Source organism: Tachyglossus aculeatus, chromosome 2 (assembly GCF_015852505.1).
Source record: "Tachyglossus aculeatus isolate mTacAcu1 chromosome 2, mTacAcu1.pri, whole genome shotgun sequence".
NCBI lineage: Eukaryota > Metazoa > Chordata > Mammalia > Monotremata > Tachyglossidae > Tachyglossus > Tachyglossus aculeatus.
The window spans coordinates 134,853,860-134,866,406 of record NC_052067.1 but is presented as its reverse complement, the minus strand read 5'-3'; the positions used below and the strand labels follow the sequence as shown (position 1 = coordinate 134,866,406).

At 43.8% G+C, this 12,547-nt stretch overlaps 1 protein-coding gene across 1 annotated transcript; it reads left to right on the top strand.

The window, feature by feature from the left end:
- Positions 1-279: 279 nt before the first annotated feature.
- LOC119942748 (olfactory receptor 52E4-like) lies at positions 280-4,373 on the top strand. The gene is made up of 2 exons (XM_038763673.1): positions 280-1,235; positions 4,235-4,373. Exons 1-2 carry the CDS (start codon positions 280-282, stop codon positions 4,371-4,373), a joined length of 1,095 nt encoding a protein of 364 aa, XP_038619601.1.
- The last annotated feature ends 8,174 nt before the right edge of the window (positions 4,374-12,547 follow it).

Below are 12,547 nucleotides of genomic sequence, written 5' to 3'. Positions count from 1 at the left end.
TTATGTAGTCTGCAGGCAAAAAGACCACTGCAAGGATTGTGATGGAGTGACTCAGTGGGGATTCCACAAAGATGATGTTATCTGGTCCTTTCTTGGTCAAGATAAGCATCACTATTGTTAAGCTTCTATGAGGGATTTGTTTCTCGATTGAGGTAGAGTCTTTCCTAAAGAAAAACCAAGACAAAGATTACTGGGAAAAACAAATGGATTCCACTTGGATAGCAGAGCAATAATGTATTTTCTTTAGGTCTCTCCAGGAGAACAGTGTCTCTTCCAGTAATGTCCATGGACAATAGAAATCACAATGGCACCCAATTCCACCCTTCCTCCTTCCTCCTGCTGGGGGTACCAGGGCTGGAAGCTGCACACAACTGGCTGGGCTTCCCCTTCTGTGTCGTGTACCTGATCGCTCTCATGGGAAACTGCACCATCCTGTTCGTCATCAAGACCGAGCACAGCCTCCACCAGCCCATGTTCTACTTCCTGGCCATGCTGGCCACCATCGACCTGGGCTTGTCCTCAGCCACCATCCCCAAGATGCTGGGCATCTTCTGGCTCCTCCTGCAGGAGATCAGCTTTGGGGGCTGCCTCACCCAGATGTTCTTCATCCACATGCTCACCGGTATGGAGGGTATGGTGCTCGTGGCCATGGGTTATGACCGCTTTGTGGCCATCTGCAAGCCTTTCCGCTACTGCACCATCCTCACCAATAAATCCATTAAGTTATTCCTGGGGTTAGCTGTCCTGACAAATTTCTCTTCGTTGATTCCCCTGGTATTTCTTCTGTTGAGGTTGCCCTACTGTGGGCACCGAATCATCCTCCACACCTATTGTGAGCACATGGGCATTGCCCGGTTGGCATGTGCAAGTATCAAACTCAACAACATTTATGGTTTATGTGTCATCCTTTTTGTTTTTTTATACATATTGCTGATCGCCATCTCCTACATCAGGATTCTCTACACTGTCTTTAGACTTCCCTCCCGGGACGCACGACTCAAAGCTGTAAACACTTGCATCTCCAACATCTGTGTCATCCTGGCCTTTTTCACCCCGGCCCTCTTCTCTTTCCTCACCCACCGCTTTGGACATAACAAAATCCCCGGCTACGCCCACATCCTCCTGGCCAATTTGTATGTGGTCGTCCCACCTGCTCTCAACCCCATCATCTATGGGGTGAGGACCAAGCAGATCCGTGAAAGTGTATCCAGCATTTTCACAAAGAAGTGGTCATTGTGATTCAGAACACCTGGAATAAAGTCCATTTGATCATTCCCTCCCTTTTTCCTCTCCTCCTCCCCATCCCCCCACCCTACCTCCTTCCCCTCCCCACAGCACCTGTATATATGTTTATACAGATTTATTACTCTGTTTATTTTGCTTGTTCATAGTTACTATTCTATTTATTTTTTTAATGATGTGCATCTAGCTTTATTTCTATTTGTTCTGACTACTTGACACCTATCCACATGCTTTGTTTTGTTGTCTGTCTCCCCCTTCTAGACTGGGAGCCCGTTGTTGGGTAGGGACCGTTTCTATACGTTGCCACCTTGTACTTCCCAAGCATGGAGTACAGTGCTCTGCACACAGTATGCGCCCCCTAAATACGAATGAATGAATGAATGGTTCTCATAATGCAAATAGAAGATTCATTCATATTAGTATAATTAGGGACAGTCATCAGGTAGCTAATTTTTGTATTCAGTAAAGGCACTGCTAATAGTGAAGAACTCTCTTTGGAGTAGAGGTGTCTGAAAAAACGTATGTTGGCAAAACCCACATGAAGGAAGGTGGAAGACCAGCCAGCTTAGATTAAATTTGTGATGGTAGCCTTTTCTTAGTCCTGAGTTTGTGCCATAGAATTTCCTCACACTGAACATGTCCAAGTTTTGGTAACTCACCACTCCCAACCCTACACCCTAGTTTATGGTGTATTTCCTGTTAAGACTATCCCCAAATTAAAAGTCATTTTCTATCACTACTGAGCAATTTGAAAACTTGCCTTAAAACCAGTCATGGAATCAATTAGGATTCAGCTGTCTAACCCAGAGCTGTGGTTGAAAAGTCAGTAGCCTTACTAGGTTTCTGCCCCCACCTTAAAGAAGGACATAGATACCTTCTTTAAGGTGGGGGCAGAAACTTAGGGGGAGAGGAAAAAGGGGGCTCAGTCTGGGAAGGCCTCCTGGAGGAGGTGAGCTCTCAGTAGGGCTTTGAACCTCTAAACTGTAAGGTTGTTGTGAGCAGGGAATATTTCTGGTCATTCTTGTATTGTACCCTCCCAAGTGTTTAGTGCATGTGTTCTGCACTCAGTAAGTGCTCAATTAATATGACAGAACGATTGAAGGAGCTTACAGTTTACAGGGGAAGACAGACATTAATCTAAGTAAATAATCTAACTTACAGATGTACACATAAGTGTTGTGGGGCGGAGGGAGGGATGAATAAATAATAATAATGCTAATAATAATAATAATGGTATTTGTTAAGCACTTACTAGGTGCGAAGCACTGTTCTAAGTGCTGGTGGGGCTACAAGTTGAAGAGGTTGTCCCACATGGGGCTCACAATCTTAATCCCCATTTTACAGATGAGATAACTGAGGCCCAGAGAAGTTAAGTGACTTGCCTAAAGCCACAGAGCTGACAAGTGGCAGGGCAGGGATTAGAACCCATGACCTCTGACTCTCAAGCATAGAGAAAAAAGAAGCATAGAACAGTGTTTAACACATACTAAGTGCCTAACAACTACCAAGGGCCAGGGTGATGCAGAAGGGAGTGGGAGTAGAAGAAATGAGGGCCTAATAATAATAGTAATGGTATTGGTTAAGCGCTTATTATGTGCCAAGGACTGTTCTAACCGCAGGGGTAGATACAATCAATCAATCAATCAATCGCATTTATTGAGCACTTACTATGTGCAGAGCACTGTACTAAGCGCTTGAGAAGTACAAGTTGGCAACATATAGAGACGGTCCCTACCCAACAGTGGGCTCACAGTCTAGAAGGGGGAGACAGAGAACAAAACAAAACATATTAACAAAATAAAATAAATAGAATAGATACGTACAAGTAAAATAAATAAATAAATAGAGTAATAAATACGTACAAACATATATACATATATACAGGTGCTGTGGGGAAGGGAAGGAGGTAAGGTGGGGGGGGATGGGAGAGGAAGGAGGGGGAGAGGAAGGAGGGGGAGAGGAAGGAGGGGGCTCAGTCTGGGATGGCCTCCTGGAGGAGGTGAGCTCTCAGTAGGGCCTTGAAGGGAGGAAGAGAGCTAGCTTGGCAGATGTGGGGAGGGAGGGCATTCCAGGCCAGGGGGATGATTTGGGCCGGGGGTCGACGGCGGGACAGGCGAGAACGAGGCACAGTGAGGAGATTAGCGGCAGAGGAGCAGAGGGTGCAGGCTGGGTCTGGCCTCCTCTGGGGATGGGCAGAAGAACCTCGATCTCATCTGAGTGAACTGGCACTGGAGCTTCTCTTCTGGTCCCTGCCCGTGGACATGTCAAGTTCTGGTTACAAGGTAATCAGGTTGTCCCAAATGGGGCTCATAGTCTTAAACCCCATTTTACAGATAACTGAAGCCCAGAGAAGCTACGTGGTTGCCCAAGGGCACACAGCAGACATGTGGCGGAGCCAGGATTAGAACACACGTCCTCTGAACGTCATCTGAACCCAAGCCCATGCTCTTGCCACTAAGCCACACTGCTTCTCTTAGTTGGGGAAGGTCTTTATAAGTAAACGCCGTTATCTTGAGGTTAGTTCCAAAAATAGTTAGTTGTAGTAGCAGTAGTGGTAGTAGCCATAGTGATGGTATTTATTAAATTCCTATTGCATGCATTGCACTGCACTAAGTGCATGGGAATGTACAACAGAAGTAAAACATGCATTTCTTGTCCACAAAGAGCTTACAATCTACTGAGGAGACAGATGTACAAAATTTACACAAATAATGGGAATGATGGAAAGAAGGACCTGCTGTCAGCAACCGCCCCACCCCTCCAAAATGTACAACGGACAGGGGTTCCTGTAAGAGAAAAGCCCACCCCTCCCCCACAAAAAAAGCGGGAATGAACCTTCTCATCCTTCTGGTATAATTGCCAATCCAATGAAACAGAGGTCCACAACAATGTAGTTAACTGGCTCGCCTTCATACTAGTGCAGGGATAAATGGACTCTGACCTACAGAGCAAAGATAATTGTCCCCTGTGCCCCTTTTATAACCTCCAACAGTCCTTTGTCCCTCTCCCGTTCTGCCCTGAAAGTGGGCTTCCTCATTTCTGACATCAGCCTGGTGGTCTGGGGAGTTCTTCAGGTGTGTCTGCAAATTTTGGCTTGTCCCCTGGTCAGGAAGCAGCACAATCCTTCATAAAGGGTCTTGGTGGGATCAGCTAATATGACTTTCTTAGGATGATTGTCCTGCGAAGAAAAGGGGGAAAATTTCCTCCCCCTTCAATATTGCCAATATAGGGTTTTCCTGATGGTCAAAGGATTATCTATTCTTTGCTGTAACTCTATTATCCTTTCTCCATTGTGCTTGTAACTGCCCTGATTCCATCATTCTTTCAAGTTTTATTTACTATTTTGTGGCTCCTGTTACCTGCCTTTGTATTACTGCCCAAAACTGCCTGCCCCACTCCATTCTCCTGCTCCTTCAGCTATTCCTCATATATATATATACAATTTTAGTGCCCCAACATTGGCCATAGGATCCCTTAACCTCAATGCCTACTTTCCCTAATATGATCAATTAGGAAGTAGAATGATATGATCAATTAATTGATTGATATGCCAGGTTAAAATAGCAGAATAAATCAGAATAATGATGATGATGGTGATAATGGTATTTATTGAGTGTTCACTGTATGCCAAACACTATACCAAATGCTGGGGTGGATATCAGATAATCAGAGTGGACACTCTGAGAAGTAGCATGGCCTAGTGGAAAGAGACGGACCTGGGAATCAGAGGACCTATGTTCTAATCCCAGCTCTGCCAATACCTTTGCCAATTGCTTGTTGTGTGACCTTGGGCAAATCACCTGTCTGTGCTTCAGTTTCCTTAACTTAAAATCAGGATTCAAGACCTGTTTTCCCTCCCACTTAAGAGTGTGAGCCCCATGCAGGACAGGGTATGTGTCAGACTTAATTTACTTGTAACTACCACAGTGCTTAGAGCAGTGTTTAACATGTACCATAAAAGAAGCACTCCCTGTCCCACAGGGAACTCTCAGTCTAGGTAGGAGGGAGAACAGATATTGAATTCCTGTTTTATAGATGAGGAAACTGAGGCACAGAGAAGTTAAATGACCTCCATAAGGTCACACGACAGGCATAACTGTGCTGAAGATGGGTTCAAATGCAGAAGTGCTAGAGTTGGCTGTTAGGTTGATTCACCCTTGGAGTGTTGGGAATTGATCAGGAGAACCTTCTGGTAGAAGAAACCTCTAGTCCATGGAAATTTTCTGGGATAATTTAAGATCACCGGGGTGACTATTTGAAGAGATATTTATGCACAATGAAAGTTCTAGGGATAATACTTAGATTTATTATAAAGTTTTAAAGAGCCTTGAACTCTTGAATAATGTAAAAAACCTTTGTCTTAGGAACAAGTCCCAATTCAGTCTAGCAGTTGTAATTACTGAGTGCTTGTTCTGTGCAGAACACTGTACTAAGCACTTGAGAAAGTACAATAGAATGAGTAGACACAATCTTACAAATAATAAATACTTGTAGCATTTGTTTAGTGCTTACTGTAAGACTCTTGATACCCAATCAAGACTCTCTTGATGCCCAGTCCTGTGCTTTTTCAACTAGGTCATGCTGCTTCCCAGTATCTCTGCCATTTTCTCTTTATCTACCTATGGCTTAAACCAAATGTAGAGCTGTAGGAAAATATTTTGCTTAGATACATAAAAAAGTTTCCGGTGTATGTTATATTGTAGGTATCCACATCATAGTTTGGAATCTCGCTATTGATAACTATATCATTTTTTATTCAGCCATCTCATCCTGATATATTAGTATTATTTCCTATAAGTTCTCTGTTCTTCCTCCTGATTCCACTATTTGTAAATACTTTTTATCTGTCTGTCTAGGTCATTGCACTGTAAGCTTCTTGAGGTCAGGAAATGTGTTTCTTGCTTCTGTCATACTCCCCAAAATGGTTCAAAACAATGCTTTGCTTTTTCTGCACATTCAATACATTCTGCTGTTTGAATGGTCATCCACCAGAGACCTGTGCACACAGTAGTGCTCAATACAGCACTCTGCACATGACACATTCTTGGTACAGAGCTTTCCCAACAATAGGCTTTTAGTAAGTCCCCACAACGACTTTACAGTCTAGAAAGGGAGACAAATATTAATGTAAACAAATTACCACTGTGTAGGTAAGTACTCTGGGGCTGGGGTTGGGCTGAACAGCAAGTGCTGAAGAGTAAAGGAGGCCAGGAAAGAGGACTTAAATAATTGCGGAAGGCCTCTTGGAGGAAATGTGACCTTAATAAGGTTTTGAAGATGGGGAGAGTGGCAGTCTGCTGTAAATGGAGGAGGACGGTGTTCCAGGCCAAAAGGAGAATGTGGGAAAACGGTCAGTGGTGAGACAGATGATATGTAAGGAAGAAGTTCCTAACCATGAATAATCTTAACACAGAGACAGATAAACATGGGCATGCATGACTGCTTATGATGGAGGTCCCTGTAGCAGGGAACGATGACGACGTTCAGCCCTGAGACTTCAGTCAATCAATCAATCGTATTTATTGAGTGCTTACTGTGTGCAGAGCACTGTACTAAGCACTTGGGAAGTACAAGTTAGCAACATATAGAGACAGTACCTACCCAACAGTAGGCTCACAGTGTAGAAGACTTCAGAACTGAGACCCTGCGCAGGCGAGTAAATTACAGAGCTAAAATTACTAATTAGAATCTATTTTCCACAAAGTCTTTAGAGAAAGGACAGACCCTTCTGTCCTGGTTGAGGGATGATCGAGAGGCAGAGGAATGGACTAAATGAGGGAGGAAACATTTCGATGAATAGGAACCCCTGCAATTCCTTGTCCTCAAATACACGCAGTGTTAAACCCTCCTGCATTTCTGAAATTGATTGAAGTGTTCTCAGCCCTGCCCTCCTGTGAGAGGGCCCTCTCTCCCTCTCCCCTTGTACGCTAAACTGGGAGTTGAAAATATAAATACGATAGAATGAATTAAAGGAGTCCCACCAGAAATACAATGTGTCATTATGGTTAATGGTTTAGGTATGAAAAACTGGAGGTGGGGAAGGTCCAGAGAAGCACAGTCAATAAGGTCAGGGGAATGAGGAGCTTCCATGGGGCCACTCTTTGTCCATGAGTCAACGTGCCCACACTCAACGTGCACCTTTTTTGGCAAAAGGAAAGAGAATCACCTGCCAAGGTGTGAAGCAGACCTGCAGCATAGCTTAATGGATAAAGCACAGTCCTGGGAGTCAGAAGAAAGTAGATTATAGTTTCTAATCCTGGCTCTACCATTTGTCTGCTGTATGCTCTTGGGCAAGTCACTTCACTTCTCTGAACCTCAGGTACCTCATCTGTAAAATCAGGATTGAGACTGTGAGCCCCGCGTGGGATAGGCACTGTGTCCCACCCCAGAGCATAGTGCAGTGCCTGGCACATAGTAAATGGTTAACAAATACCACAGTTATTTTTATTATGCCTGCCTAGTTTTGTCTGGTTTGTGGTTTTCCTCCTAGCAGATCAACATCAAGTGAAGTGATGTGCGGGTCTATCTCTGGAGATCTTTATGGAAAGAACTGGAAATGTTCTAACTGTTCTGTTAGGGGACAATTAGATTAAAAATTAAAACATTGAGAAAGCAGGTTAGAATTCAGCAAATCCAGAAGAGATCTGAATGGATTCTAACAGCACCATGAGCAGCTTTGTCCTGGCAGGGAGGACAACTGGTTGGAGAACTGGAATCAAGGAATGGCTTTTCTCCCCTTCTTGCCTGGGAAGTTACTTTGCCATTGCTCTCTTAGGCTCTGAGAAAAGAATTGTGTTCACCAAACCCCCTGCCCAAGTGGGCCTTGATTTCTTAATGATAATGATGCTTTTTATGGTTGAGTGATTACTTTGTGCTAAATACTGTTCTAAGATAATCAAGTTGGACACAGTCTCTATCCCACATGGGACTCGTTACTTTATGAGATGGAGAGCTGGTACTCATTCCCCATTTTACGGAGGAGGAAATCAAAGCAAGAAGGGGAGTGGCTTGCCAGAAGTCATGCAGGAGGCAGATGACCTGGTTTCTAATAATCAGCTCTGTCAGTGGCTTGCTGTGTGACCTTGGGCAAGTCACTTAATGTCTCTGTGCCTTAGTTTCTTCAATTCTAAAAAATGGGGATTCAATACCTGTTCTCTCTCCTACTTAGACTTTGAACCCCATATGGAACATGTACCTTGTCCAACCTAACTTACATCAACCCAGCTCTTAGACCAGTACTTGACTTATAGTAAGTGCTTAATAAAGATAACAATAATAATGATAAGAATAATATGGAGCCAGGATTAGCTCTGACACCCAGGCTCATGCTTTGCCCACTATGCCATGCACCTTCTCTCTCATCATCATCACCACCATCAACAGTGTACATATCACTTGCTTGGGAGCATATAGAAGGTATGGACACTGTCTTTGAGGACCTGACAATCAAATGGGGGAGCCAAGCATACACTGATATCATATCATGTAGTGGGAACAAGAGGGAAATATAGTTCTAAATTTTCTTGTCTTGTCTTATGCCGTCGAGTCATTTCCAACCCGTAGTGACACCACAGACACATCTCTCCCAGAACGCACTTGTCTCTATCTGCAATCGTTCTGGTAGTGTATCCATAGAGTTTTCTGGGTAAAAATAAAAATACGGAAGTAGTTTGCCATTGCTGCCCTCCACGCAGTGAACTCAAGTCTCCACCCTCGACTCTCTCCCATTCTGCAGCTGCCCAGCATGGATGAGTTTTGACTTTGAAAGGAAGCAAAAAATGAATACATATGTGAAATAAATAAGCTGATAGCCTCTTAAATCTTTAGGTTCACTCATTCATTCAATCGTTTTTATTGAGTGCTTACTGTGTAAAGAACACTGTACTACGAGCTTGGAAAGTACCATTCAGCAATTAAGGGAGACAATCCCTGCCCACACTGGGCTTACAGTCTAGAGGCAGGGAGACAGACATCAAAACGAGTAAACAGGTGTTAATATAAATAAGTAGAATTATTGATATATACACATAAAAACAAGTAAACGGATGGAGGGTGGTAGGAATTAGTTGTCAGTACCTGACCTGCATTTAAGGCCCTCTCAGTCAAGAAGGCCACCGGGTGTAGTAGTACTAGTAGTTGTCACACTAGTAAGTGTTTACTAAGCACTTTACTAAGCAATTGGTAAGAATTCACAAGTTGGAATTAGATTTGGTCCCTGTTTTCCAGGAGGCTCACAGTCCAAGTGTGGGGAGAAAGGACTAGAATCAGACACATCAGGAAAGATGCAACATTCTGTGATATGTACACAAAGCAATGCAGGCACCTGACATCCCCCAGGATATTCTCCTTTTCCATCAGCTGGGCCTGGCTTAATGGGAGACAAGACCAGGATCCAGAAGGGAAGGTGTTACTCAGAAGACCACCCATATAAAGGGTTAAAATGGAAAGAGATGAGGAAACATAGCACCCAGGAGATAAAGAGATAAACCCAGAAGGAGCAGGGTGATTGGGAGTCACCAGTAGCCAAAGAGTCAAGAAGTAGGTTTTTTCAGGGTCTCTGGGAGCAGCCAGGCTCTCCTTGTAGGGATCCAGGGGAGGCTGGTCACAAGGGAAAAGGTCAGGGGAGGTCAATCCAACCAAGAGATGGCTCACTGATTCAGAGGATTGGGGTTAGGGATCCAGGGACTTTTCCACCCTGCTGTTGCGGGTTTCAGGGAGCCCTCAGGGGAGGCAGCTCCCAAGGGGTTCCGGGACAATAAACATCCTTCCCTTCTCTGGGTCGTAGAGGCATAATATTCAGACTGATGCTCCTTGGCTGGAGAGCCCCATCCTTGCCAGAGGATTGCCGGGGTGGCAGCAAAGACACGTGAGTCTGCTTGGGCTGGGCTGGGAACAAGAAGGGTTAACTGCAGAGACAGACACTGGCTGAGGGAAGGAGAAAGCAAGCAATTCTAATGATGCCAAGCACCACAACACCTCATCATGACCGTACAAAGGAAACACTGGGCAACAGCTCCAAGAGGAGTGATGAGCAGAGGATGCAGAGAGGGCAGAGGTGAAGTATCTCCAGCTCTGCCTTAGTGATGGGCGGGAGACAGTGCAACCCTCCAAGGCAGCACAGAGAGTCTTCTCCAGGCATCTCAGAAGAGAAAATGTCAATGTGTCAGTGTGAGGTAATGTGTACTCCAGGTACAGGGGCATATAGGCAACGTGGATACTATTACATAGGGCAGTTCTGACTCCCAAAGAGTGGCTGACTCTTCAGCCATCAATCATTCTGGTTCCCACACTGATTTAGATTTGATTCCCATTGCTTGCCAGGAGAGATGCTCAATATTTTGGGCTGGTGGTGATGCACCATTGGTGAATAAGTTCTTCATAGTCCTGGATCAGTCATTCATCAGTCAATCAGTGGTATCTATTGAGCACTTTCTGTGCACAGAGCATGTACTAAGCACTCAGGACAACACGTTATAACAGAATCAGTAGACATGTTCCACGACCACAAGGAACTTATAGTCTAAAAGTCTAAATAAATATTATTCATTTAATGTAAATAAATACATTATGAATATGTAGAAAAGTGCTGTGGGGCTGTGGGTGGGATAAATAAAGGGTGTAAATCTAAGTGCAAGTGTGATGCATGGAAATTCATTCAGGGATAGAAGTAGCAGGGCAGGTGGGATGGCTCAGTCTGAGAGCTTAGGCGTCAGTTTGAAAAAGGGGCATAAATCTTGAGTGAGTGTGCTCCTGGTAACTGGGGTTTCCAGAGGTCTGGGATCCAGGTAATTCTAGGGAGAAGAAAAGACAAGATTAGAAAGGAAGAAAGGGAAACAGTAGAAACAAAGATCTGACCTCTTCCAATTTTCAGAGCTCCAGCTGTTGTAAAGACTGGGTCATCGACATTTTTGTAATTAGCATCTACTTTGTGCAGTGCATGGCCCAACAGCTTTTATACCGGGCCTGTGGGTTTGAAGCATGTCTATATCTGGCCCTTTGATTTGGCTATGGAGAATAGTATCTTGAATAATATTTCAATGGGGCTTATTTACAAAGAGAGAAAGAGAAATAGGCAAAAGGGTGGAGAAAGAATAAGAAACATAAATAAGCAGATAAATACATTAATAAAGGGACATTGGGAGAGAAAAACAGTTTTATGCTTTTCTGAGAAAATGATGGAACTGGTAGTAAAATCCTCTCCATTTTATTTATTCTTCTCTTTACCAATGGTAGCAGCTGTCAAAGTTTTCTAATCTACCTCTCCTTATCCTGATCTTCCTCAAACCTTTATTTATTGAGGAGAACCCCCTTCCTGATGGCCTCAGCTTCTCTAGCGGTCATCTCCCATCTCCATGTCACATAGTTTATTATTAATAATAATAATGGTATTTGTTATGTGCTAACTTTTTACCAGGCACTGTACTAAGTGCTGAGGTAGGTACAAGCCAATTGGGTTGGACACAGTCCCTGTCCCTCATGGGGCTCACAGTGTCCATCCCCATTTTAAGGTTGAGGTAACCAAGGCCCAGGGAAGTGAAGTGACTTGCCCAAGATAACACAGCAGACAAGTGGTGGAGCAGGGATTTGAACCCATTACCTTCTGACTCCAAGGCCCATGCTCTATCCACTACACCTGACTGCTTCTCTACACCATGCTTCTTCTATAGTTTGAGACTAGTTATTCTTCATCTTTAAAATACTTGTTAAATCCATCCTGTTTCCATGTGCACATTACAGTTCATCATTCAAGCATTACTTGGGTGACATGCTATTATCCATGACCTTTTGAGGAAACGGTGCTGCTCTGAACACTGCCTAATACTAGCTGATGTATTTCACAAGTTCATTGACAAGTTTACCTCTGTCTAGCAACCTACAAGTGACTCCAGTGATGCAGATAATGTTAAATGCACTTGGAAGATTCATAAATATAGCTAATAGAGGTCTTTTTGATGTTGCTCCCTGTATGTCCACTGAATTTCTCATCCTACAGAGATTGTGTTTGCTGAGCTGTGTTGTGTTTTGAAGCCCCATTGAAGATCACATAGTAAGTACATGATATGCAAATTTTAAAATGATATTTGTTAAGCTCTTACTATGTGCTAGGCACTGTACTAAGCTCTGGGGTAGATAGAAGTTTCCTATTTGACAGACTGCCACTCTTCCAATATTCAAATCTCTCTTAAAACCATATCTCCTCCAGGAAGCCTTCCCAGATTAACCTCTTATCTCCCCACCCTATTCTCCCTCCTTTCTGCATTGCCCCTTCTATATCGCTTAGGCTCTTGGGTCTGTACCTTCTAGG